The 25148-nt window shown below is 61.8% G+C and overlaps 1 protein-coding gene across 8 annotated transcripts; it reads left to right on the forward strand.

The window, feature by feature from the left end:
- Positions 1–654: 654 nt before the first annotated feature.
- SMARCA4 (SWI/SNF related BAF chromatin remodeling complex subunit ATPase 4) lies at positions 655–25148 on the forward strand. Of its 8 annotated transcripts, none has more exons than XM_086769099.1 (36): positions 656–765; positions 2324–2391; positions 3898–4158; positions 5016–5148; positions 5501–5887; positions 6223–6321; positions 6733–6991; positions 7308–7434; positions 7554–7727; positions 7964–8137; positions 8222–8389; positions 8502–8552; positions 8995–9125; positions 9535–9592; positions 11023–11141; positions 11336–11486; positions 12567–12730; positions 12832–12898; positions 13179–13289; positions 13867–14109; positions 15397–15510; positions 15683–15790; positions 16731–16817; positions 17192–17238; positions 17390–17556; positions 18318–18481; positions 19868–20095; positions 20367–20459; positions 20780–20857; positions 21466–21684; positions 22019–22272; positions 22873–22981; positions 23075–23176; positions 23268–23400; positions 23478–23617; positions 24991–25148. In XM_086769099.1, the coding sequence occupies exons 3-36, from the start codon at positions 3937–3939 to the stop codon at positions 25021–25023; spliced, it is 4914 nt and encodes a 1637-aa protein (XP_086625225.1). In that variant the 5' UTR covers positions 656–765; positions 2324–2391; positions 3898–3936; the 3' UTR covers positions 25024–25148. The 8 variants fall into 8 exon arrangements, with proteins under 8 accessions (XP_086625228.1, XP_086625229.1, XP_086625225.1 ...); XM_086769101.1 differs by having other exon boundaries at positions 11026–11141; XM_086769100.1 differs by having other exon boundaries at positions 22876–22981; positions 24991–25147.

Below are 25148 nucleotides of genomic sequence, written 5' to 3' on the forward strand. Positions count from 1 at the left end.
GACCCCTCCCCTTCGCCGCAGTGGCGCGGGCACTGCGCATGCGCCAAGGAGGGGATTTGTTGGGGGGGGGGGGGGCGAGGCGCCGGTGGCGCGCGCACGCCGCGCCCCGCCCACCCCGGCCCCTTTGCCGCCGTCCCATTGGCTGCGGAGAGCAGGGAGCCCGCGCCAGGGCCGGTAGCGCCGCGCTGATTGGGTGGGAGCGCGGGAGACAGACAGGCGAGGGAGGGGAGGGGGGAGAGAAGCTGCGGGCGGCTCCCATTGGCTGCCTCGCGGAGAGGGGGTGGGAGCTGCGCCCCCCCTTCCCACGGCCGGCTGCACCTCGCCTCCTCCCATTGGCCAAACCGCCCGCCTGCTGCCGCTTCCTCCGCCAATGGCTGGGAGGGGGCGGGCTCTCCAGGCGAAGCGGAGGGAGGGGGCGGGTGCGCGCGCGCGCTCCCCAGGCTCCCTTTCCCCTCATTGGGCGGCGCTGGCGGAAGGCGCCGCGCTATTGGTCGGTGGGGGCCGCGCGCGTGAAGGGGCGGGAGTTGGGGTGGGGGGGGGGTAGAACGAGGGAGCGAGGCGTCGCGCACGCGCGCTGGCTGCGCTGTGGCGGGGGCGCGCGCGTCTCCGTCGCTCCCTCCGGCGGCGGCTCGGTTCCAGCGGCTCCGGTTCCTTTGTTCCCCGCCGCGCCCCCCCCTCCCCCACCCCCAGCGCCGCGCCCGGCGTAGACGGGGCCGCCCCGGGCGGGGATGGGCCCTGCGAGCGGCTCCTGCGGCGGCCAGCGCGGTAAGGGCCGGCGGAGCGGGGCCGGGCCGGGCCGGGGAGGGAGGGGGGTCGGCGGGGGGGGGTACGGCGGCCCAGGAGGGTCACGGGAGCTCGCCCGGGCGCGCTGCCCATTGTTCGGGGCCGGGGGGGGGGATCCGCGCCGCCTCCCCCTCCCCCAGCGCCGTCCTCAGCCCCTCCTTGGCCCCCCCATCTCACCCCACCGCCCCCCATCACCCCCCCGTCGCCCCCACTCCCTTTTCACCCCCCGGCCCCCCCCCATCTCCCCATTGCGGGGGCTCAGCCCCCCCAGCTCCCCCCCGGCCTTTGCTGTGGGGGGGTCACGGACCCCGCAGCGCCCCCCCCAGCCCCTTCCGCGTCCCCCTTCAAAAAGGGGGGGGGCTGCACCCCCAACCCCCCCGTTCCCCGCTTTGTGGGGCAGCGCTCCCCACCCTGGAGGGCACCCCCCGCCCCCTGCCCCCCCTCCCCGAGCGATTTTGGGTTTTCTTTGTTCTTTTGGAGGACGCCCCCCCCTGCTGCACCCCCCCCGGGGTGCTCGCCCTTCTCCCCCCAAACCAGGACCCTCCCCCCCGCGCCGGCCCCCAGCTGCTTTTGGGGGGGGGCCCTCCCTCCGTCCCCGTCTCCCCACCCCGAAAAATCATGGATTTCCCTCCTTTCTGGGGTGTCGCCATGGGGCGGGGGGGTCACAGCCCCCCTGCGTCCCCCTCGGTTGGATTTGGGGGGGTCTCAGCCGTCACCCTCCATTTTGGGGGGGCACATCCCCCTCCCCTTTGCGGGCAAGCGGCCCCCAGCGCCGCCGCCTTTTGTTTCGAGGCGACGGCGTCGCCCCCTCTGCTGCGGGGGGGGTCGCTCAGGGCTGCACCCGGGGGTCTCGTCCGGCCCGGGGGGGATTTTGGGGACACAGCCGCCGAGCCCCCCCTTTTCCCGCCGCCCGCCAGCGGGGTTTTCAGCTTTCCCGGCGAGGAGCGGAGGTTTTACGCAGGGCAGGAGGGATTTTTCCCCATTTTTTCCCCATTTTTTCCCCATTTTTTCCCCATTTTTTCCCCATTTTTTCCCCATTTTTTCCCCATTTTTTCCCCATTTTTTCCCCATTTTTTCCCCATTTTTTCCCCATTTTTTCCCCATTTTTTCCCCATTTTTTCCCCATTTTTTCCCCATTTTTTCCCCATTTTTTCCCCATTTTTTCCCCATTTTTTCCCCATTTTTTCCCCATTTTCCCCCCCGGCTCTGCCCGCCCACCCGCCCTCGGCATCGCGGGGAGGACGGACAGACGGACGAGCAAACCCGCCGGTTTTGGTCAAAACAATTTAAATTTTCCTCCGTTGCCGATCGGAACCTGAAGCAGGCGGAGCGGGGGGAGCTGTAATTAAGCGATTTGCGCGGCCGCCGCTTAAAATTAACGAGCCGCGCCGAGATAACGAAGAAAGCGGCGGCCCGTTTGTTTCCCCCCTCTCCATCCCCAAAAATCCGCCCCCCCGGGATGCCAGGGCTCCGCGCGCCGGTCGCGCTGTCGGTAACGACCCGCGCTGATTAATTGCTGCTTTTTTCCCGCTCCCCGCAGCTTTGCGGTAAAAACCTCGTCCCGAGGCCGCCGCCGCGCCGCGAGGGGTCGGATCTCCATGCCCGTAGGTAGGTGCTGGGATATTCGGCTTTCCTCGCGACGGCGGGGGGGTCCGGTTTGGGGTTTTTGGTTTTTTTTTTTTTTTTGGAAAAACGAATAAAATCGCCTCGGAAAAACGAATAAAATCGCCGCGCCGGAGAGGTGGCGCCGGCGGAGAGCGGAGCGGGAGAAGCGCTTCGCGCTGCCGTAGCGTTCCTCGGAGCGCGCCGGTTATTGCGCTTTTCTCCCGGAAAAACCCGCGCCGGCGCTGCGGCTTCAGCCGGCCGGCGCGTCCCGTCCCGCCGTTCCTCTCCAAAATTCCTCGTTAGCCCTCGCTTCCTCGTTAGCCGTGGCCGGAGGAGGGGGAACACGCCTCCCGCTGCCGTTGTTTCCCTCTGGAGGCGGAAAGAGGGAGATTCCGAGGGCGGGAAGGGCTCGGCCGCGGGATAAACCCCTGCCTTGCCTCGCGGGTGCCGGCGCGGCTCCGCTCCGCGGCCTCAAACGCGGAATTTTCACGGGACGCGGCGCCGGTGACGTGAGTACCGAATGCTTTTTCCTTAAAAATTGGGAAATTTAACGCCGGAAGAGCCGGAGCGTCGATTTTAAAGCCGAGTGATGCGCCGGCGTCCTCTGGAAGCCGCTTCCGGAGCGGGATCGCACGAGGACGAGCGTGAATCCCATCCTTCCCTTCAGCCGTTTCCATGGGAAGCGCTTGGCTCCCTGGCGTTTGCCGACGGCACGGGGAGAAAAGGAAAACAAACAGCCGCTGCCGCAAAATTGCCGGAATAAATCGCGATGAAACGAAGGTCCCGCCTCAGCGAGGCTTTGTCCGGAGCGCCAAGCCAGAACGGATCCTAAAATCCAGGTGATTTTGAGAATTCTCCCTGATTTCTGCCGTGGCGTTCCGGCGAAGACGTGGAAAAGGAAGGAAGCGCTCAAGGTGAAAACTGGAGGCGCTGGGATGTTCCCTGAGTGGAAAAACGGGGAATTTCACCCTCGGGAAGCACGAGCGTCGCCCGTTTCTCTTCCCCGCGTGCGGGATTTCTGCGGATTTCCGTCCGGCAGCTCCGTTTGTCCGCGTTCGGCGCCTCCGCTTCCGAATCCCGTTCGTTCTCGGCCCAAACGAGGTCTGCTCGCCGAGCGAACCCCGCGAGGCAAAAATTTTCTTCGTGGCTGTCTGCGTTAACCAGAAATTCTCATTTCGCCCGGATTCGGCTCGCTTTCTCCCAAAATTCCCATCTGCCGAGAGCGAGGCCGTTTGGATTCTGGATTTCCAGAAAAACAAGCACGAGGCGACTTCGAATTGATTTAACATTGAAAAAATCGCTGCCGGAAGCGGCACGCCGCCGCTGCGGTGGATGAAACGCGCGGAGCGGGGAACGGCGCGCTGTCCGCTCCTGCCCAAATCCCGGGAATGCTCCGCGCCCAGGATGGATTTGGGAGCGGGTTTCTCCTTCCGAACGCCTCCGGCTTGGCGAAGCCGGCGCCGTTCGCGCGCCCAGCCCGGTCCCTAATCCTGATTTTCCCTCTCGCAGGCTCCGCGGCCTCTCCGACGCCGTCGCCCCGCTCCGAAGATGTCGACTCCGGATCCTCCCATGGGAGGAACCCCCCGGCCGGGACCCTCGCCGGGCCCGGGTCCTTCTCCGGGCGCCATGCTGGGTCCCAGCCCGGGACCCTCTCCCGGTTCCGCTCACGGAATGATGGGTCCCAGCCCCGGCCCCCCCTCGGCCGGGCACCCGCTGCCGCCCCCGGGGCCGGGGGGCTACGCTCAGGACAACCTGCACCAGATGCACAAGGTGGGCGGGGGGGGGGGAATTCCCGGGAATTCGGGTTTTTTGGGGACGCTCGCGGTGTAAAAGCCGGGAATTGATGGGTGACTTGGGGGTTTAGGAGCGTCGCGGACCGCGAATGTTGGGGCGCCGTCCCCATCCCGCTGCCCTCCACAGGTGGGGGCCGAGGCGGCGCGTTCCGAAATAAAAAGCCGAAGAAATTCGGGAATTTTGGGGGAAACCAGGCTCCTTTTCTGGTTCTGTGCCAAAACAGTGGGGGGTTTTGTCACCGAAGGCCCCTTTTTCTCAAATTTTTTGGGCCTGTAGTGTTTTGGGGGGCCTGGAAGATTTTTGGGGCCTGTAGTGGTTTGGGGGGGGGCCTGTAAGTGTTTTTTTTGGGGTCCGTAGTGGTGTTTTTTGGGGCTGCAGTAGGTGTTTTTTGGGGCTCTAAGGTTTTTTTGGGGGCCCTGTAGTTTTTGGGGGGGTCTGTAAGTGTTTTTTTGGGGCCTGTAACTATTTTTTTTGGGCTGTAGTGGGTGGTTTTTGAGGCTGTAAGGTTTTTTGGGGGCCTTTAGTGGTTTTTTTGGGCCTATAAGTGGTTTTTTTGGGCTGTAGTGGGTGTTTTTTGGGGCTGTAAGGTTTTTTTGGGGCCCTGTAGTTTTTTGAGGGGTCTGTAAGTGGTTTTTTGGGGGGCTGTAAGGTTTTTTTGGGCCTGTAAGTGGTTTTTTTGGGCTGCAGTGGGTGGTTTTTGAGGCTGTAAGGGTTTTTTTTGGGGCCTGTAGTTTTTTGGGCCTGTCCCCCCTCGCGCTCGGCTGCCGGCCGTCGCGGGGAACGCCGCAGCCGCGTCTTCGGGGCGGATTTTGGGACGTTGCTCTCCCCCGCAGCCCCTGGACTCCATGCACGAGAAGGGGATAGCCGAGGACCCCCGCTACGGGCAGATGAAGGGCATGGGCCTGCGCCCCGCCGGCCACGCCGGGATGGGGCCTCCGCCGAGCCCCATGGATCAGCACTCCCAAGGTTGGTTGCTTTGGGAAAAACCAATCCCGTTTCCTCCGCGGATCGGCCCGGGGCTTTGCTTCCCGCTCAATATCCGATGGGACAGTCAGGACAAGGAGCGGGGAATCCCACGGAAAGGTCCCTCCTGGCGTCTCCCGCTCTCCTCTGCGCCGCGATCGGCGTGGCGTTCCCGCGCCGCTGCTCACCTCCGGGAGCTTTCCTTGGTTTAAATCCTTGATTTTGGGAAGGACGGAGCGCTCCGGGCCTTTCCGGGTGCAGACCCCGCTGGGGAGAAGACGTTTTTTGGTTTTTTTCTCTTTTTTTTTTTTTTTTTTTTTTTGACTTGATTTCCCGTCCCCGGCTCTCCCTCCAGGTTACCCGTCTCCGCTCGGCGGCTCCGAGCACGCCTCCAGCCCGGTCCCGGCTAACGGCCCGTCCTCCGGCCCGCAGCTCCCCTCCGCTCCCGGAGGCGTCCCCTTGGACGGCGCCGACCCCCAGGCTTTGGGACAGCAGAACCGGGGGCCCACCCCCTTCAACCAGAACCAGTTGCACCAGTTGCGAGCGCAGATCATGGCCTACAAGATGCTGGCCAGGGGCCAGCCGCTGCCCGAGCACCTTCAGATGGCGGTGCAGGGCAAGCGCCCCGTGCCCGGGATGCAGCAGCAGATGCCGACGCTACCTCCGCCCTCCGTATCCGGGACAGGACCAGTGCAAGGGCCTGGAGCGGGACCCGCACCTCCAAATTACAACAGACCTCACGGTGAGCGCGGCCCGCGCGCTCCCGTCCCCCGCTGCCGCACGGTTTGGCTTTCCCGGCGTCCGGTGGCCCGTCCGGTTCCCGCCCCGTTAGTTTGCCGGGATTTTGGGTTCGGATTCGGCGCGCCCGGCTGCGGCGCGCTTCCCCCGGGCAGTTTGGGCTGCGGGACGGCCGCTCGCCCCTCCGGCGCGGGCTCGGGTGGGCGCGGGCGTTCTGCGCCTGCGGAAAGACAGCAGGCTCTCCGAAGCGGGCGGATAACTCTTCTCCTGGTAAAAAAATCACCGTTTTAATGGGATTTTTTCCTTTTTTCCTTTTTCTGCCTTTTGTTTGGCCTACAGGAATGGGAGGGCCTAACATGCCCCCTCCCGGACCCTCAGGAGTTCCCCCGGGGATGCCTGGGCAGCCCCCCGGCGGCCCCCCCAAGCCCTGGCCGGAAGGTGAGATCCGGGGTTCGTTGGAGACCCGCGAGCTCGTTAGGCGTGGGAGGTTAACGAAGCGACACCGGGGCGGGGGGAAAGCTGGCCATGCCGCTGCGGCGGAAGGAACTCGGAGATTCCGGGTTTAAATCCCACGAATCCCGAGCTTTCCAAAGAGCCAGCGGGATCGGCGCGTTGCCCCACTCCGGCTTTCCGACGCTCCGTGCGTGCGCGCGCTGCCGGCCGTTCCAAATTTACTGCCTCCCTCCGGGTGAAGGAGGAATTTTTTGGGTTTCTTTGCCGCGGAATTCACGGCGGCGAGCTGCGCCGGAGCCGGCTGGGCGTACGCGGAGCCGCAGGGGGGGAACCTGGCGTGTTTTTCCTGATTTTTTTTTGTTTTTTGTTTTTTTCCATGATTTTTTCTCTGCGCAGGACCAATGGCGAACGCCGCAGCCCCCACCAGCACTCCCCAAAAGCTGATTCCCCCCCAGCCCACCGGCCGGCCCTCGCCCGCGCCGCCGGCCGTGCCTCCCGCCGCCTCCCCGGTGATGCCGCCGCAGACGCAGTCTCCCGGCCAGCCGGCTCAGCCGGCCCCCATGGTGCAGCTCCACCAGAAACAGAACCGGATCACCCCCATCCAGAAACCCCGCGGGCTCGATCCGGTGGAAATCCTGCAGGAGAGGGAGTACAGGTAGGGGCTGGGCGCCGCGCCGCCGGGAATTTTTATCCTCCTGATCCGCGCCGTAGCGATTCCCCGCCCCATGCAGGGGTCTGGAGGGAGCAGGGGGTGCATCCTTCCGGAATCGCATCCCTGATGCTTCCCAGGGATTGTCAGCGCTCCGACGCTTCGTTAGAGAGCTTCAGCCGTGCCGATCGATTAAATCCAAGCTAAAATTCGGGATGCTGAGCGGCTCTGCGCGTCGGAGCTTGTCCTCGTGGCAGGAGTGGAAGGGAATTCCCTGCGCCGCTCCCTCCCTGATGCGAAATCCGTCTCCTTCCCTCCGCAGGCTGCAGGCTCGCATTGCTCACCGGATCCAGGAGCTGGAAAACCTTCCCGGCTCGCTGGCCGGCGACCTGAGAACCAAAGCAACCATTGAACTCAAAGCGCTGCGCCTGCTCAATTTTCAGCGCCAGGTGAGCGTCCGACAAAGCTTCCGGTGGGTTTTAACCGGCCGGGAGCCGCAGGCTGGCGGGAAACTCGCGTTCCCCGTGGAATTAATTTAATTTTTAAAAAAAAAAATCTCTCCAAAAAGCTGCGCCAGGAAGTGGTGGTGTGCATGCGGCGGGACACGGCCTTGGAAACGGCCCTGAACGCCAAGGCCTACAAGCGCAGCAAGCGGCAGTCCCTGCGCGAGGCCCGCATCACCGAGAAGCTGGAGAAGCAGCAGAAGATCGAGCAGGAACGGAAACGCCGGCAGAAGCACCAGGTCAGCCCCGACGCGTGCCGTTTGCGGAGGGTTTGGGCGGCGGGAGATGGCAGGGCTGAACTTTTTCCCTTTTTTTAGAGAATTTTGGTTTTTTTAGGGAATTAGAGACAGGTTTTGTTTGGAGAGGATGATGCCTGGACGTGCTTTCCAACCAAAATATTCCATTTTATTAAATAAAAGTCGCAAAACACCACAGCGCACGAGTCCTGACGCCGTTCCTTTCCTTTTCCCCGCAGGAATACCTCAACAGCATCCTCCAGCACGCCAAGGATTTCAAGGAATACCATCGCTCCGTCACCGGGAAGATCCAGAAGCTGACCAAGGCGGTGGCTACGTACCACGCCAACACGGAGCGCGAGCAGAAGAAGGAGAACGAGAGGATCGAGAAGGAGAGGATGCGCCGCTTGATGGTAAGGATTTGGGCGCCGGATGAGGCGTTCCGCGCGCGGGGCTCGTTTGGCCGGGGCGTTAACGACCCCCCCTGGTCTGCGCAGGCTGAAGATGAGGAGGGCTACCGCAAGCTGATCGATCAGAAGAAGGACAAGCGCCTGGCCTACCTGCTGCAGCAGACGGACGAGTACGTGGCCAACCTGACGGAGCTGGTGCGGCAGCACAAGGCCGCGCAGGTGGCCAAGGAGAAGAAGAAGAAGAAGAAAAAGAAGGTGAGCGGAAAGCGGGGCGCGGCGGGGAGCTGGAATCACGTCCTCGCTGGTTTCTTTGTCCTGCCCTTCGGCGCTGGGTGGCTAACGAGCCCTCATCTTCCTCCTCTTCCAGAAGGCGGAGAACGCGGAAGGGCAGACTCCGGCGATCGGACCGGACGGCGAAGTAAGCCCGATGGTTTTCTCTCGCGGGATTCGTCGCTCGCGAGGGATCCGTGACCCCCACACGTGCGAGCGGCGCCAGGGCGCCGAACCTCGCGTGCTCGGCGCTTTGCCAAACCCCTGCCAGCAGAAAAGCTTTTTGGTGATGCTTCCATTAATCGCTCCTGCGTGGATCGCGTCCGGCATCCCGACGTGCCTTCCCATGCCAAGATTCCTCGTTTCCTAATTTTTTTCAAAGTGAAATGTCAAATTTCGTCAGCTTTTGAGCTCTGCCTTTCTGGCGGCGTGGTATTTTGAGCTGCCGGCCATTTTGTCCTTCCCCGCCGTTGTCGTGCTGGTCCTGGGGTGGCTTGGCTCCAAGCGGCAGCCGTCGACGTCAACGCGAGCTCCGTTTCGAGGCAGAAAAATCAAAATGCTGACCCCCAGTTTGATTTTTAACTCCTCAGCCGCTGGACGAGACGAGCCAAATGAGCGACCTCCCGGTCAAAGTGATCCACGTGGAGAGCGGCAAGATCCTGACCGGCACCGACGCTCCGAAGGCAGGGCAGCTGGAAGCCTGGCTGGAGATGAACCCCGGGTAGGTCCCCATCCCACGAGGGCACATTTCCGCGGGGAAATCGTGCGCGTTCGGAGGGCTGGGTTGGCCAGGAGCGCTGGGGAGGAAAGCCCTGGAAAGCGCAGGGAGCTGGAAGCGGCGGCGGGACCGTGGATCGGGAAGGAGAGATTTCGTCAGCCGCTAAAACAACGCGGGAACGGCGCGCGGGAGGTCCCGGGCACAGGCTGTCGGGCTCGGACGCCTCCAGAGAGCATGTGCGCGAGAACTTGAGCTAAATGAGGGGGAAAGAAACGAGTTAACGTTTTGTTTTAAAAAAAATTAATGCTGATAATAAAATCTGCGTTTCGATGCGAGGGTTTCTAGAACCCTGCGTGCGGAGCGCTGTTGGCAGCGGATCTGCAATTAAATATTAATGTTTGTGTTTAATTAGGTATGAGGTAGCTCCGAGATCTGACAGCGAGGAAAGCGGGTCGGAGGAGGAGGAGGAGGTAAGGAGAAACACCCCGGGCTCCTTATGCTTCCATATTTTAAGGGTTTGGGAGAAAACGGGAAGCAGCTGTTACGGGGATTACTGGTTTCAGCACAGCTCTGTGTCAGTTGGCCCAAGTAAGTGTATTTAGAATAAACAAACAGACCAAAAACCCCCAAATATCCAAACAAACAGACCAAAAACCCCCAAATATCCAAACAAACAGACCAAAACACCCCAAATATCCAAACAAACAGACCAAAAACCCCCAAATATCCAAACAAACCGACCAAAAACCCCCAAATAGCCAAACAAACAGACCAAAAACCCCCAAATAGCCGAACAAACCGACCAAAAACCCCCAAATAGCCAAACAAACCGACCAAAAACCCCCAAATAGCCAAACAAACAGACCAAAAACCCCCAAATAGCCAAACAAACAGACCAAAAACCCCCAAATAGCCAAACAAACCGACCAAAAACCCCCAAATAGCCAAACAAACAGACCAAAAACCCCCAAAATCCAAACAAACCGACCAAAAACCCCCAAATAGCCAAACAAACCGACCAAAAACCCCCAAATAGCCAAACAAACAGACCAAAAACCCCCAAAATCCAAACAAACAGACCAAAAACCCCCAAAAAGCCAAACAAACCGACCAAAAACCCCCAAATAGCCAAACAAACAGACCAAAAACCCCCAAAAAGCCAAACAAACAGACCAAAAACCCCCAAATAGCCAAACAAACCGACCAAAAACCCCCAAAAAGCCAAACAAACAGACCAAAAACCCCCAAATAGCCAAACAAACAGACCAAAAACCCCCAAATAGCCAAACAAACCGACCAAAAACCCCCAAAAAGCCAAACAAACAGACCAAAAACCCCCAAAAAGCCAAACAAACTGACCAAAAAAACTCAAATCTACAAACAAACAAAACCAAAAACCCAAACAAGGAAACAAAACAAAACAAACAAAAACCCAAACAAGCAAACAAAAAAAACCCCAAAAATCCAAACAAGGAAACAACAACAACAAAAAAACCAAAAAACAAAAACCCAAACAAGCAAACAAAAAAACCAAAAGATCCAAACAAACAAACCCCCAAAATCCAAACAAATAAAAACCCCCCCAAAATCCAAACAACCCAACAAAACCCCCCCAAAAAATCCCAACAAACAAAACCCCCCAAATCCAAACAAACCCCAAAAAATCCAAATAAACGAACCCCAAACCCCGCAAAATCCCAACAACTGAACCCAAAAGCCACACAGTCCCAACAAACGAACCCCTGAAATCGGGGTGTCCGCGCTTCGTCAGCGGCCGTTCCGGAGCCGCTGTGCCGCAGTCGGCAGGCTTGCTCCCTCCGGAGCGCGGCCGAGCGGGTTTTCCTGCCGTGCGCCCCGGCGGCGCCGCGCTCAGGACGGCCGCGCTTCGCTCTCCCGGCAGGAGGAGGAGGAGGAGCAGCCGCAGCCGGCGCAGCCCGCGCCGCCCGTGGAGGAGAAGAAGAAAATCCCCGACCCGGACAGCGACGATGTCTCGGAAGTGGACGCCCGGCACATTATCGAGTGAGCCCGCGCCGCGTTCCCTTCCGGAGGCGCTTTGGGAATCTCGCGGAGCGAAATTCGGCTCCGCTCGTGCTTCCGGAGAGCGGGCTTTCCAAGGCGTGATGGAACCTGGGGCGCGTCGGGAGAACGAACCACCCCGGGCGTTGTCTCCGAAGGGATCGTCTTCCTTATCTCCCGCTTTTTTCCCCGCGCAGGAACGCGAAGCAGGACGTCGACGACGAGTACGGCGTGTCTCAGGCGCTGGCCAGGGGCCTGCAGTCCTACTACGCGGTGGCCCACGCCGTCACCGAGCGGGTGGACAAGCAGTCCACGCTGATGGTCAACGGCGTCCTGAAGCAGTACCAGGTGAGCGCCCGGCGGGGCGAGGAATGCCCCGGCCGGCTTTAAGTGATTGACGAGAGCTCGGTGACAGCGCAGAGGGAGCTCGTCTACGGAATGAGTAAGAGCAAGGAGCGGAGCGCGCTCCCCAAAAACCCAGCCTGCGCCAGTGTCGGTTGCCCCGCTACGTGGGAAGCACCCCAAAGAAAGATCTCGGCCGTAAATATTTACGCTGAGCGTGGTGGGGCACTGGCCCCGGCTGCCCAGAGAGGCGGTGGATGCCCCATCCCTGGAAACATTCCAGGCCAGGTTGGCCGGGGCTCTGAGCACCCTGATCCGGTTGGAGATGTCCCTGCCCCTTGCAGGGGGGCTGGGCTGGGTGGGCTTTGGCGGTCCCTTCCCACCCAAACCCTTCCATGGTTCTGTGACCACCCTGGAGAGAGGAGTCCCGTTCCTTGGGGCATCGGCCGTGCGGGAGCTGGTTTATCAGAACCCGGATGAGCTGCGGACGTCCGTAGCTCCAGGTGAAACCAAACGTTCCCGACCCACGTGGCGGAAACCTGTAGAGCGTGCCGTCATCGTAGGTCAACTCGTTGGCGGCGATGAGCTGGAAGGATGACGAGATGCCGCCAGCTCAAAGACAATCGCTCTTCCCCGCTGTCTCGGCTGCGGAAAGGCTGGAAATCCCAAAAAACTCTCCGAGGGGTTTCGGAATCTGGAAGAGGCTAGGTCTTACGGGTCTGTGCGGGCGGGGAGTACCTCAGCTGTTACAAGACCTCCTCCTCCTCCTCCTCCTGCTCCTGCTCAAGGGAGACGAGGTGACCTGTGGTTTACCTCACGCGACGGAGGAGGGGAGGGGAGGACGTGGGACGGAAAGCCCACCTGGGCCCTAGACCGCGCGTACGCGAGGTAAAACAACCGCAAAGCGAGGTTCTCCCGGGAAAACGGCCGCTCCGCTCCCCGGAGGGCAGCTCCCCGGCGGGCCGAGCCCAGCTCTCATCCCGCGGAAGGGAATTCCGCTTCGCGTTCGCAGAAGGCGATGAGAAAATGGGCGCGCAACGTCGCGAGCGGGCGGTCAGCGCGCGTCCCGCCTGACTCCCCCCGCAGATCAAAGGGCTGGAGTGGCTGGTGTCGCTGTACAACAACAACCTGAACGGCATCCTGGCCGACGAGATGGGGCTGGGCAAAACCATCCAGACCATCGCGCTCATCACGTACCTCATGGAGCACAAGCGCATCAACGGGCCCTTCCTCATCATCGTCCCGCTCTCGTAAGCCGCGCCCCGCCCCCGACCGCGCCGGGCCCGGCGCCGTTCCCCCCGCGCGACGGCCGGTTTGACCGTTTCTCTCTTTTTTTTTTTTTTTTGGCCAGAACTCTGTCAAACTGGGCCTACGAGTTCGACAAGTGGGCTCCGTCCGTGGTGAAGGTCTCCTACAAGGTGAGTACCGGCGGTTTCTGGTGCGCGCCCGCCGTTTCGGTGCGGATTCCTCCGGTTTGCCTCTTCCTCCTTCCCGTCGGGCGATATTCCCGTCATCCCGAGGAGGCCGGGACGCTTCCTGGCGCTCGATCTGCGAAATCCACGTTTACTTTTCGTCCCTTGACGGAACGAAAGCCGGTTTTGCGCTGCCGTCTGCCCACACGCTCTCGCTGCCTTGTTCCGCGCCGATCCTGGAGACCCCGTTCCGTTTTAACGTTCCCATTGGGAATTCTTCCCCCAGGGCTCTCCGGCAGCGAGACGGGCATTCGTACCTCAGCTCCGCAGCGGGAAATTCAACGTCTTGCTGACCACCTACGAGTACATCATCAAAGACAAGCACATCCTGGCCAAGGTGAGGCCCGGCGTCACCGGGACGGCCCCCGTCTGGAAAATCCCGGCATTTCTAGTGAGGGTTTCTCTCCGGAGCCTCTCGGCACGTGGCCGGAGGCGTGAGCGGCTGCTTACAGAACTGGTGCAGCGTTCTCGTTATTTTAGCTTGCGATACACCGATTTTTTAAATTTTTTTTTTCTCTTTTTTAACAAAACAATCCGTAGAACAAAAAATATTTATTAGAACCCCGGGGTCTGCCTGGATTGTGAGGCGCCGTGAGGCTCCGAAGGGAACGGGCTTCTCCTCTCCTTCGTATTGCAGAGAGTTGGGCGCCGTTTGGTTTGTTAACGGCCAAAAATCTCGGGAAATGGGGAAATTCCGCAAAGCTGGCGTCGGTCTCTGTCAGCTGTTTGCTCTTCCTTTTTCCCCGCTCCTTCCGTGTCCGAGCCGAGCCGACGGGAGCGGCTTGGGCGAGCTTGCAGCGGGTTTACACCATCCCGGCAAACTCGGATCCCTCCGGAAGCCCGGCTCTGCCGTGGCCGGGGTTCCCCGCGCGCAGCCGGAGCTCGGCTTTCCCACAGCGCCCTCCTTCCCGCAGATCCGCTGGAAGTACATGATCGTGGACGAGGGCCACAGAATGAAGAACCACCACTGCAAGCTCACCCAGGTGCTCAACACCCACTACGTGGCCCCGCGCCGCCTGCTGCTGACGGGAACCCCGCTGCAGAACAAGCTCCCCGAGCTCTGGGCCCTCCTCAATTTCCTGCTGCCCACCATCTTCAAGAGCTGCAGCACCTTTGAGCAGTGGTTCAACGCTCCTTTCGCCATGACGGGAGAAAAGGTACGGCGGGGGAAGCCGGGGCGGGGCCGCCGGGCGTTTTTTGGGAGCTTGCGTTTGTAAACGTGTCGTGGTTCAGCTGCGATCGGGGGCACACTGCGCGGTCGCTCGCTCACTCCTCTCACCCTCCGAGAGAATCGGGAGAGAGACTACAAGAAAAAAAGGCTCGAGGTTTGAGTGGGTTTGGGTGCTGAGCACGCGCGGGGTGAGCACCCAGCAAGTGGTTTCTGAGTGCCAGGCGCACGCGGGGTGAGCACCCAGCGAGTGGTTTCTGAGTGCCAGGCGCACGCGGGGTGAGCACCCAGCGAGTGGTTTCTGAGTGCCAGGCGCACGCGGGGTGAGCACCCAGCGAGTGGTTTCTGAGTGCCAGGCGCACGCGGGGTGAGCACCCAGCGAGTGGTTTCTGAGTGCCAGGCGCACACGGGGTGAGCACCCAGCGAGTGGTTTCTGAGTGCCAGGCGCACACGGGGTGAGCACCCAGCGAGTGGTTTCTGAGTGCCAGGCGCACGCGGGGTGAGCACCCAGCGAGTGGTTTCTGAGTGCCAGGCGCACGCGGGGTGAGCACCCAGCGAGTGGTTTCTGAGTGCCAGGCACACGTGGGGTGAGCACCCAGCGAGCTTTTTTTTGGGCGCAGAGCGAGCGGTTTTCGGGTGTGTCGTAGTTCAGCCCCGATCGGGGCCACACTACGCAGTCGCTCGTTCACTCCCCCCACCCTCCGAGAGAACAGGGAGAGATAATTAAAAAAAAAAAAAAAAAAAAGCTCGAGGTTTGAGATGAGGACAGGAAGAGATCCTTAAAGTCACTGTTACGGGCAAAACCGCCTCGACTTGCGGAAAACTATTAATTAAACAGCGGGATAACGAGCCAGAGAACAAGATAATCTCCCCAGCTCCAGCGTGGGGCCCTCCACGGGCTGCGGGGGGATCGCTGCTCCTCCACGGGCTCGCAGAAACCTCACATGCTGTGAAACGCCGTTTCTTCGGGGTTTTACTGGAACACAGATGGAATTCGTTGGTGGGCGAAGCCGCGCGGGCTCTCGCTTGCGGAGTTCGCACACCGCGACGGTGCTGGCGGCACCGATTCCCGCTGGATCGCCGTCGCCGAGGTTTGGCGGGGCAGCCGGGGGAAGATGAGCGAGCCTAAGCTTCAAAATAAAATAAAATAAAATAAAAAACGGGCGCAGAAACCTCAGGTTGCGCCGAAGCCTTCCGGTGCCGCGGTTCCGACCCCGCCGGGACGGAATCTCGCTGCCGCTGCCGTGCGTGACGCTCCGCTTTCCCGGCCGTGCAGGTGGACCTGAACGAGGAAGAAACCATCCTCATCATCCGGCGCCTGCACAAGGTGCTGCGCCCCTTCCTGCTGCGCCGCCTGAAGAAGGAAGTAGAAGCGCAGCTGCCCGAGAAGGTAACGGCGGCGAGAGGCCGTCGCGCTCTTCCCCCGGCGCGGGGCGGGGCGTTATTCGGCGCCGGGGAGAGGTGGTCGCGTTGGTTCATCCCGAAACGGGGAACGGGGCGGTGGAAACGCCCGGCTTGGGGGAGAATCCGGGGAATGAAGCTCTCCCCGCCGCTCCCCGCAGGTGGAGTACGTCATCAAGTGCGACATGTCGGCGCTGCAGAGGGTCCTCTACCGGCACATGCAGGCCAAGGGCGTGCTCCTCACCGACGGCTCCGAGAAGGACAAAAAGGTCTGCTTCCCGGCGGAGCGGGGCTGGGAACGCCGCCGGGGCCGGAAACGCTGCGGGGCTGGGGGTGTCTGTCCTGTCCCCGCGTTGCTGCGTCAGCAGATGGGAGCAAACCTGGGTTTTACGGGAGCAAAATGGGTTTTAGAGGAGCAGGAACGCGTTTTAGGGGAGCAAAACAGTGTTTTTAGGGGAGCAAAACCGGGTTTTGTGGCAGCAGAACCCGTTTTAGGGCAGCGAAACTGCGTTTTAGGGGAGCAAAACCCCTTTTTATGGGAGCAAAAACACGTTTTAGGGGAGCGAAACCACCTTTCAGGGGAGTGAAATGGGTTTTAGGGGAGCAGAAACGCATTTTAGGGGAGCAAAACCGGGTTTTGTGGGAGCAAAACCCCTTTTTAGGGGAGAAAAAAAACATTTTGCCAGAGTGAAATGGGGTTTTAGGGGAGCAAAGCCAGGTTTTAGGGGAGTGAAAGGGTTTTTTAGGGGAGCAAAAAGGGTTTTATTGGAGCGAACCCAGTTTTAGGGGAGCAAAAACCCTTTTTAGGGGAGGGAAGCCATGTTTTAGGGGAGAAAAAACCCTTTTTGTAAGTGAGAAGTCCCGGAGGGACGGGCTGACGTCCTGCCCTCGGGGTCCCGGGCTGAGCTCGGCCTGGCGAGCCAGGAAGAACCCACGAAGGCCGCCGGCTTGCTTTTCCGAGCGATCAGAAAGGCAGATGGCAATTAATTAGAAAAAAAAATTTAAAAACCAACTGCAAAAGGGTTTTTGATGAGGGGTAACGGCTTTAAACTGCCGCTCCAGTGCCTCTGCGCGCAGCTCCAGTTAGGCCCGGGCCGCGCCGAAGCCTCGGCGCCGCTAAATCCTCCCGGAAAGCCCCTCCCGAAACGCCTGGCGAGCCGCTGCGGCCGGTAAACTTTGCGTTTCTGATTCCTGGTCCGCGTTGCGCAGGGGAAGGGCGGCACGAAGACCCTGATGAACACCATCATGCAGCTGCGGAAGATCTGCAACCACCCCTACATGTTTCAGCACATCGAGGTACGGCGGGCGCGGGGCGGGCCTCTGGAAACGGCGGAAAAACTCTTCCGTCTGCTCCTGAACGGAGAAAACGAGCGGATTTTCGCAGCCGCGGCGTGGATGAGCGTCAGCCCTCAGCGCCGCGCAGCTCGGGCTCCTTCCGAACACTCCGAAATCCGCTTGAACCGGCTCAGCGGAGCCATTTTGCATAAAAAGCACCGGAGCGGGTCGATCCCTCCGGCTGCAAATGCGCGTCGGCGTCGCTGGCAGAGCTTTTCCCGTCGCTCCGCTTCCCGAGGCGATTTGGGAGCCGGCGCCGCTTCTCTTCCAGGGCTTCGCGGGGTTTCTTCGGCGGCGTGGGCCGTTTCTGACGCCGCTTCTCTTTCCCGTTGCAGGAATCCTTTTCCGAGCACTTGGGCTTCACGGGCGGCATCGTGCAGGGGTAAGTCGGGCGCTTCGGAGGGGATGCGGGCGGCTTTTCCTCGCGAAGCCGTTTATCGGTGACCGAAGCAGCGCTGCCGCGCTCGGCGCCGAGCGGGAGATGCTGCGTTTGTGGCATCAAATCCTTATTTCCCTCTTCTCTCCCCTCCCAGCCTGGATTTGTACCGTGCCTCGGGCAAATTTGAGCTCCTGGACCGAATCCTCCCCAAATTACGAGCCACCAACCACAAAGTGCTGCTCTTCTGCCAGATGACCTCGCTCATGACCATCATGGAGGATTATTTCGCTTACCGCGGCTTCAAATACCTCAGGCTGGACGGTGAGTGCCTCCGCCGCGTGGGGCCGGCTCGCGGCGAGGAGAAACCCCCGGCGTGGGGGCCGAGCGGCGAGGTAAGCTCCTCCGCGTTCGCCCAGCCAGCCCTCGCTCGCGAGGGAAACGCCTCCGAAACGAAGAGCGCGTGGGAAAGCCGTCTGCTTCGGTTAAATTTCCGTTTTAAATTCAGACGAGCTATTTAATTCTGGAACCCTGAAGGGCCGCCGTTAAGAATTAACGCAATTAAAATAACATAAATATTAATTAACGAGCCGGGTTCCGGGTTTAAGTCAGAAGCCGCGCGGCTTAGCGCGTGCACGGATCCGATCTGCTGGAAAAGCAAAGCCGACGTGCCGCTCGCGGTCGGAATAAATCACTGGACACTGGCGAAGGCGCGGCGCAGACCCCAACCCAGCGACGAGCGGCGCCGGCTCTTTCGAGCCGCCCCGAGCGCAGCGTCCCCGGCTCTCCCTGCGTTTGCGCGGAGCCTTCACGCCGTTTACGGAGCCGCGCGGCTCTGAAGGAGGACGAACGCCGCCTTAGATCCAGCCGCGTTCCCGGTAGCGCCGTCCCGAGCCGCGGGAGATCTCCCGATCCACTCGCGGACCCTGCGCGCTCCCCGGCGCCCGGCCGGGCTTCTCCCGTTCCCTGCCGGAGCCCCTCGCTCCCCGAGACGCCTCCTCCCAACGCCGCACGGCCCCTCGCCCCACCGCGTCTCCCGACGGCGCCGACCGGGGGCGGGAGTAACCCCTCCTCTCCGTTTTTAGGAACCACTAAAGCGGAAGACCGGGGCATGTTGTTGAAGACTTTCAACGAGCCCGGCTCCGAGTATTTCATTTTTTTGCTGAGCACGCGGGCTGGTGGGCTGGGGCTGAACCTGCAGTCTGCCGACACCGTGATTATCTTTGACAGCGACTGGAACCCTCACCAGGTAAAAAAACCAAACCAAAGACAAAGAACAACACCGACTGGCCAAAAAAACCCACCAACAGACCAAAAAACCAAAGAAACAAACCGAAAATACACCAACCAAACCAAAAAAAACCCCAACCAAACCAAAAAAACCCCCAACCCACCAAAACACCAAAGAAACAACCCAAACAAACCCAGCAGCTGACCCAAAAAACCCAGCAGCTGACCCAAAACCACCACCAGCTGACTCAAAAATCAAAACAAGTCGAAAACCACCACCAACCACCCCAAAAACCAGAGCCCCCCCAAAAAAACCAAAGAGCCGCCCCAAAAACACCACCAGCCGCCCCAAACCACCACCAATCGACTAAAAAAACAAGCAGCTGCCCCAAAAAACCAGCAACCGACCCAAAAAACCCACCAACCACTGACCGACCCACAAAACCCACCACCAGCTGACCCAAAAACACCAAACCGACCCAAAAACACCAAACCGACCCAAAAACACCAACCGACCCAAGAAACTCACCAGCCAACTCAAAACCAGCCCCAACTGACCCAAAGCCACCCCCAACCAACCCAAAAACCAAAGAAATGACCCCAAAACCCCACCAACCAACCCAAAACCCAAAGAAATAACCCCAAAAAAACCACCAACCAACCAAAAAACTGAAGAACCAACCCAAAATCGCCACCAGCCAACCCAAAAACCAAAGAAACCACCCACAACCAGCACCAACCGACCCAAAAAAAAACCCCCCAACCGGCCGAAAAAGCAAAGAAAGAACCCAAAACCCACCAACCGACCCAAACCCACCAACCGACCCAAACCCACCACCAACCGACCCAAAAACCAAAGAACAAACCCAAAAAAACCAAACCAACCGACCCAAAAACCCAGGAAACAACCCCAAAAAAAGCGAGCGACACAAAAAAGCCTCCACGCCGCCTCTCTCGCGCGCCCAGAAGAGCGCCGAGCTCGCTCGCCGGCGCGCGGCCCGCTGCTGCTGAGGACCCCGAGCCCAAACGCCGCTGCACCCGCCTGCCGTTGCCTGCCGCGCCCCCGGGCCGAGCGCCCGTCTGGATTTTTTATTTGTTCTCCGCCGGAGAGCCCGTCCTCCTCCCGGCGCGAGTCGAGGCGTTGAAATTCCGCCGTTTTCCGACCCTGCTGCTGGTGGAGAGCCGCAGCTGCGCTCCCAGCACCGGCCGGCCTCCCCAAATCCCCTTTTTATTTTATTTTTTTTTCCACCCCGCGCGCGCTCGCTCACTCTCCTAAGGCGAGAGCGGCCGCCGGCGCCGACGCTTTCCACCGCGGTTCCTCGGCGAAATCCCGCCATTTCCGGGATGAAAAGCGCGGGTTTTTTTTCCCCTGCTCTCGCCAAACCGCCGCGTCCGTCCCCGGCAGGACCTGCAGGCGCAAGACCGCGCGCACCGCATCGGGCAGCAGAACGAAGTGCGCGTTCTCCGCCTCTGCACCGTCAACAGCGTGGAGGAGAAGATCCTGGCCGCCGCCAAGTACAAGCTGAACGTGGACCAGAAGGTGATCCAGGCTGGCATGTTCGACCAGAAGTCCTCCAGCCACGAGCGCCGAGCCTTCCTGCAGGCCATCCTGGAGCACGAGGAGCAGGACGAGGTGAGCCGCGCGCGCGGGCCGCTCTCCTCCCCGCTCCGCGGCGCGGCCGGCGAAACCGGGCGGGTTTTGCTCCGCCGCGAGAAGGCGCCAGAAAAAAAAAAAAAAAAAAAAAATATTAAAAAACCCATTTAAAAAAAAAAAAAAACAACCTCAAAACCACAAACCCAAAAGCGTGAAAGCTTTGAGCGGAAGGGAATTATTTTTTTGTCGCGGCGGTGAGAAGGCGCCGGATTGGCGGCGCTGGAGACTGAAGTCCTCTGTTTATCCACAGAGCAGATACAGCGCGGGCGGCGGCAGTGGCAGCGCCCCCCACGCCGCCTCCACCCTGTGCCTGAACGCTGAGTTGGAGGAACCACCTCTAAAGGTGAGAGGGGGTTGTTCAGTCTCCACGCCCACTCAATCCGACAGAAGCGCCCGCGCGCCTCGCCGCGGCGCCGCCGGCAAGCTTTTACGCCGCGGGTAGCGTCCGCTAGAAACCAACCTGAGGCCACGCCAAAAAAAAAAAACAACAAACACCGAGCAAACAAACCAAAAAAAAAAAAGTGAAATTAAAAAAAAATAAACACGCCGAACGCGTCTTTCGCGGGCAAAAAGCGGCGGACGGGAGCGGCGCCGCGCGGACGGATCGCCGCGCCGCTTTCTCGCGCCGCTGACCCGGGGCCTTTTCTCCCCGAATTCTCGCAGGAGGAAGACGAGGTTCCCGACGACGAAACCGTCAACCAGATGATCGCGCGGCACGAGGAGGAGTTCGACCTCTTCATGGTGAGCAGGGCGCAAGGCCGTTCTCCCGCGAGCGGCTCTAACGAGCGCTCTAATTGAAACCGGCCCAGGGGGCTTAACGAAGCCGCGGCAGGCGAAACGAACCGGAGCTGGAGGAGCGCGGGGGCAGCCGGAGCGCGCGGCGCGTGCCGGGACGCTTGTCCCGCCGCGAAAAGCCGCTTCCCCGCCCGAAAGAGGCTCCGGCCGCGAAAACGCGTGCGGGGAGGGGGCGAGGAGCGCGTAAAACGGCGGAGAGGCTCCTCGTCGGCCTCGCGGGCGGCGCCGGCTCACTTCCAACCGGGCGCTTCCAACCGGTTGATTCCCCGGCGCCGAGGGCTTCGCTCGCAGCCGCCTCGCGCGGAGAAAAAGCGGCCGGCTTCGCGCTATCCGACCCCGCTCGTGGCCGGCGCGGTGGATTTTCCGCAGCCTCTCCCGAGCGGCGCGGAGCCGCCGGCTCCCGAAACGCCTCCGGCTCCTCCGGCCGCAGCCCCGCGCCGATCCTGCGGCGCCACGAGGTTTCGGGGACGCGGCGGCCGCTCCCCGCCGCGGCTTTGCCGGCGGCCCCACGGCAAACCTTCCTCCTCCTCCTCCTCCTCCTCCTCTCCCTCCAGCGCATGGACCTGGACCGCCGGCGCGAAGAGGCGCGCAACCCCAAGCGCAAGCCGCGCCTGATGGAGGAGGACGAGCTGCCGTCTTGGATCATCAAGGACGACGCCGAGGTGGAGAGGCTGACGTGCGAGGAGGAGGAGGAGAAGATGTTCGGGCGAGGCTCGCGGCACCGCAAGGAGGTGGACTACAGCGACTCGCTGACGGAGAAGCAGTGGCTCAAGGTACACACGGTACCGCATCGTTCTGCGCCGGCCGCCGCCGCTCCCGCGCTCGCGTCGCTCCCTCCGCGCCGGCGCCGCGCGTAACGGGGCTCCGAACGCCCGCGGCGCCGAGCGGGAGGAGGGAAAACAAAATAACCACGCGGCGGCCGGCGCGTCGAGCGCCCCGCTGTCTCCGGCGCCTCGTTTTCTCCCCGTCCCGCCGCCGTTTTCTCAGCGTGGGGCCTTCCCGGTCGGCCCGACGCCGGCCCCGCGGCCGAGCCCCCGCGCCCCCGTTGCGCGGCGTTGCCGGGAGCCCCCCCCGCGCTAGCGGCTCCGTCGCTCCCGCCCCGCGCAGGCCATCGAGGAGGGGACGCTGGAGGAGATCGAGGAGGAGGTGCGGCAAAAAAAATCGTCCCGCAAACGCAAGCGGGACGCGGACGCGGGCTCGGCCACGCCCACCACCAGCACCCGCAGCCGCGAGAAGGACGAGGAGAGCAAAAAGCAGAAGAAGCGCGGGCGGCCGCCAGCCGAAAAGCTCTCCCCGAACCCCCCCAACCTCACCAAGAAAATGAAGAAGATCGTGGACGCCGTCATCAAGTACAAGGACAGGTGAGGGGCGCGGCCGCGCCGCAGACGAGGGGCTCGTTAACGAGGGCGCTTCTGCCGGCGAACGCGTCGGCGTTTGCGCACCCGGCGCTTCACGCGGAGGGGCGGCTGTTTAATTCCTCCAGATTTTAATTCGTCCAGATTTTAATCCCCTCCAGGTTGTAATCCCGCCCAGGTTTTTAATCCCCCCAGATCTAAATGCCCCCAGATTTTTAATTCCCACCCAGATTTTAATTAACTCCCCCAGATTCTAATCCTCCCCCCCAGATTTTAATTAATCCCCTCCAGATTTTAATCCCCCCAGATTTTAAATCCCCCCCAGATTTTAATCCCCCCAGATTTTAATCCCCCCCAGATTTTAATCCCTCCAGACTTTAATTAATTCCCTCCTAGATTTTTAATCCCCCAATCGAATTCCCCCAGATTTTAATGCCCTCCAAATTTAAAATCCTGTCCCAGATTTTAATTTCCCCAGACTTTAATTCATCTCCTCCCAGATTTGAAATCCCCGGGTTTTTAATCCCCTCCCCAGATTTTAACCCCCCCGGGCGCCGCGCACTGCGCGTTCTCGCCGCGCCGTGACGCCGCGTTTTCCCCGTGCAGCAGCAGTGGACGGCAGCTGAGCGAGGTTTTCATCCAGCTGCCTTCCCGCAAGGAGCTGCCCGAGTACTACGAGCTCATCCGCAAGCCCGTCGACTTCAAAAAAATCAAGGTGACGGCGCCGGAGCCGCGGGGAGCGCGCGGGGCGGGGCGGCGGGGCGGGGCGGGGGCGCGGCGGGGGCTGACGCCTCGTCGCCGCGCGCAGGAACGCATCCGGAACCACAAGTACCGCAGCCTGAACGACCTGGAGAAGGACGTGATGCTGCTGTGCCAGAACGCGCAGACCTTCAACCTGGAGGGCTCGCTGGTACGGCGCGGGCGCGGCGCGGGCGCGGGCACGCCGCCGGCCCCCCCGCCCGCCTCACCGCGCCGCCCCCCGCGCGTGTGTGTCCCCCCAGATCTACGAGGACTCCATCGTCCTGCAGTCCGTCTTCACCAGCGTGCGGCAGAAAATCGAGAAGGAGGAGGAGAGCGAGGGCGAGGAGAGCGAGGAGGAGGAGGAGGGCGAGGAGGAAGGCTCCGAGTCGGAGTGTGAGTGCCGGGGCGGGGGGGGGTGGGAGGCGGGAGGCGGGGGGCGCGGCGCTGACCCCCCCGATCCCGCCCCGCAGCGCGCTCCGTGAAGGTGAAGATCAAGCTGGGGCGCAAGGAGAAGGCGCAGGAGCGGCTGAAGGGGCGCCGGCGCGCCGCCCGCGCCTCGCGCGCCAAGCCCGTGGTCAGCGACGACGACAGCGAGGAGGAGCAGGAGGAGGTGAGGCCGGACCCCCCGGCCCCCCAAATCACCCCCGCCCCCCAACCTCCTCTTCCTGCCCCCCAACCCCCTGCCCCGGCCCCCAACCTCTTCCTGCCCCCCAACTCCTTCCATTTCCTTCTCCTGCCCCCCAACTCCCCTCCTGCCCCCCAACCTCCTCTTCCTGCCCCCCAACCCCCTGCCCCCTGCCCTCCTCTTCCTGCCCCCCAACTCCTTCCATTTCCTTCTCCTGCCCCCCAACCTCCTCTTCCTGCCCCCCAACCCCCTGCCCCCTGCCCTCCTCTTCCTGCCCCCCAACTCCTTCCATTTTCTTCTCCTGCCCCCCAACCTCCTCTTCCTGCCCCCAACCCCCTGCCCCCTGCCCTCCTCTTCCTGCCCCCCAACTCCTTCCATTTCCTTCTCCTGCCCCCCAACCTCCTCTTCCTGCCCCCCAACCCCCTGCCCCCTGCCCTCCTCTTCCTGCCCCCCAACTCCTTCCATTTTCTTCTCCTGCCCCCCAACCTCCTCTTCCTGCCCCCCAACCCCCTGCCCCCTGACCTCCTCTTCCTGCCCCCCAACTCCTTCCATTTTCTTCTCCTGCCCCCCAACTCCTCCTCTTCCTGCCCCCCAACTCCTCCTCTTCCTGCCCCCCAAACCCTTTTCTCCCCTGCCCCCCAACCTCCCTCCCCCTGCCCCCCAACCTGCCCTCTTTGCCCCCGAACCGTTCCCGTCCTCCTGCCCCCAAATCTCTCTCCTCCTTCCTCCCGCCCCCCAAGCTTTTTCCTCCTGCCCCCCAGCGCCTTCCCTTTGTCCTGCCCCAAACCTCACCCCCACATCGCCTCCTGCCCCCCGAATCTGCACTCCTGCCCCCAACTCCTTCCCCCTGCCCCCCAAATCTCCCCCTTCCTCCTCCTGCCCCCCAACTCCTTCCTGCTGCCCCCATCTCGCCCCCTTCCTCCCGCCCCCCAAACTTTTTCTCCTGCCCCCCAACTCCTTTCCTCCTCTCCTTCCTCCTCCTGCCCCCAAACCTGCCCCCCAAATCCCCTCCTGCCCCCCAACTCTGCCCTCCTGCCCCCAAACCTGCCCCCCAAATCCCCTCCTGCCCCCCAACTCTGCCCTCCTGCCCCCAAACCTGCCCCCAACTCTGCCCTCCTGCCCCAAACCTGCCCCCCAAATCCCCTCCTGCCCCCCAACTCTGCCCTCCTGCCCCCAAACCTGCCCCCCAACTCCCCTCCTGCCCCCCAACTCCCCTCCTGCCCCCACCCTGACCCCCAACTCCCCTCCTGCCCCCCAACTCTGCCCTCCTGCCCCCAAACCTGCCCCCCAAATCCCCTCCTGCCCCCCAAACCTCCCCCGGCCCCCCCCAGCCCTGACGTCTCCCCCCTCTCCGCCAGGATCGCTCCGGCAGCGCCACCGAGGACGACTGAACCCACATTCCGCGGCTCCGGCGCCGTCGCGCCCCCCGAATCCCCCCCCGGCGGCCGAGCCGCTGCCCCCCGCGCCCCCCCCCCGCGCCCCCCCCTTAGCTCGAACGGGTCGCGAGGCCGTAGCC

The sequence above is a fragment of the Chlamydotis macqueenii genome, chromosome 30 (assembly GCF_036417535.1).
Source record: "Chlamydotis macqueenii isolate bChlMac1 chromosome 30, bChlMac1.mat, whole genome shotgun sequence".
Lineage (NCBI taxonomy): Eukaryota > Metazoa > Chordata > Aves > Otidiformes > Otididae > Chlamydotis > Chlamydotis macqueenii.

What these genes read in the sequence shown, in the direction of transcription:
- SMARCA4 (XM_086769099.1), top strand. Translation starts at nt 3,937, where the DNA reads ATGTCGACTCCGGATCCTCCCATGGGAGGAACCCCCCGGCCGGGACCC. An exon ending in AGAAGAAGAAGAAAAAGAAG is followed by an intron (nt 8,390 to 8,501) that starts GTGAGCGGAAAG and finishes CTCCTCTTCCAG; the next exon opens with AAGGCGGAGAACGCGGAAGG. An exon ending in CAAATACCTCAGGCTGGACG is followed by an intron (nt 17,557 to 18,317) that starts GTGAGTGCCTCC and finishes CTCCGTTTTTAG; the next exon opens with GAACCACTAAAGCGGAAGAC.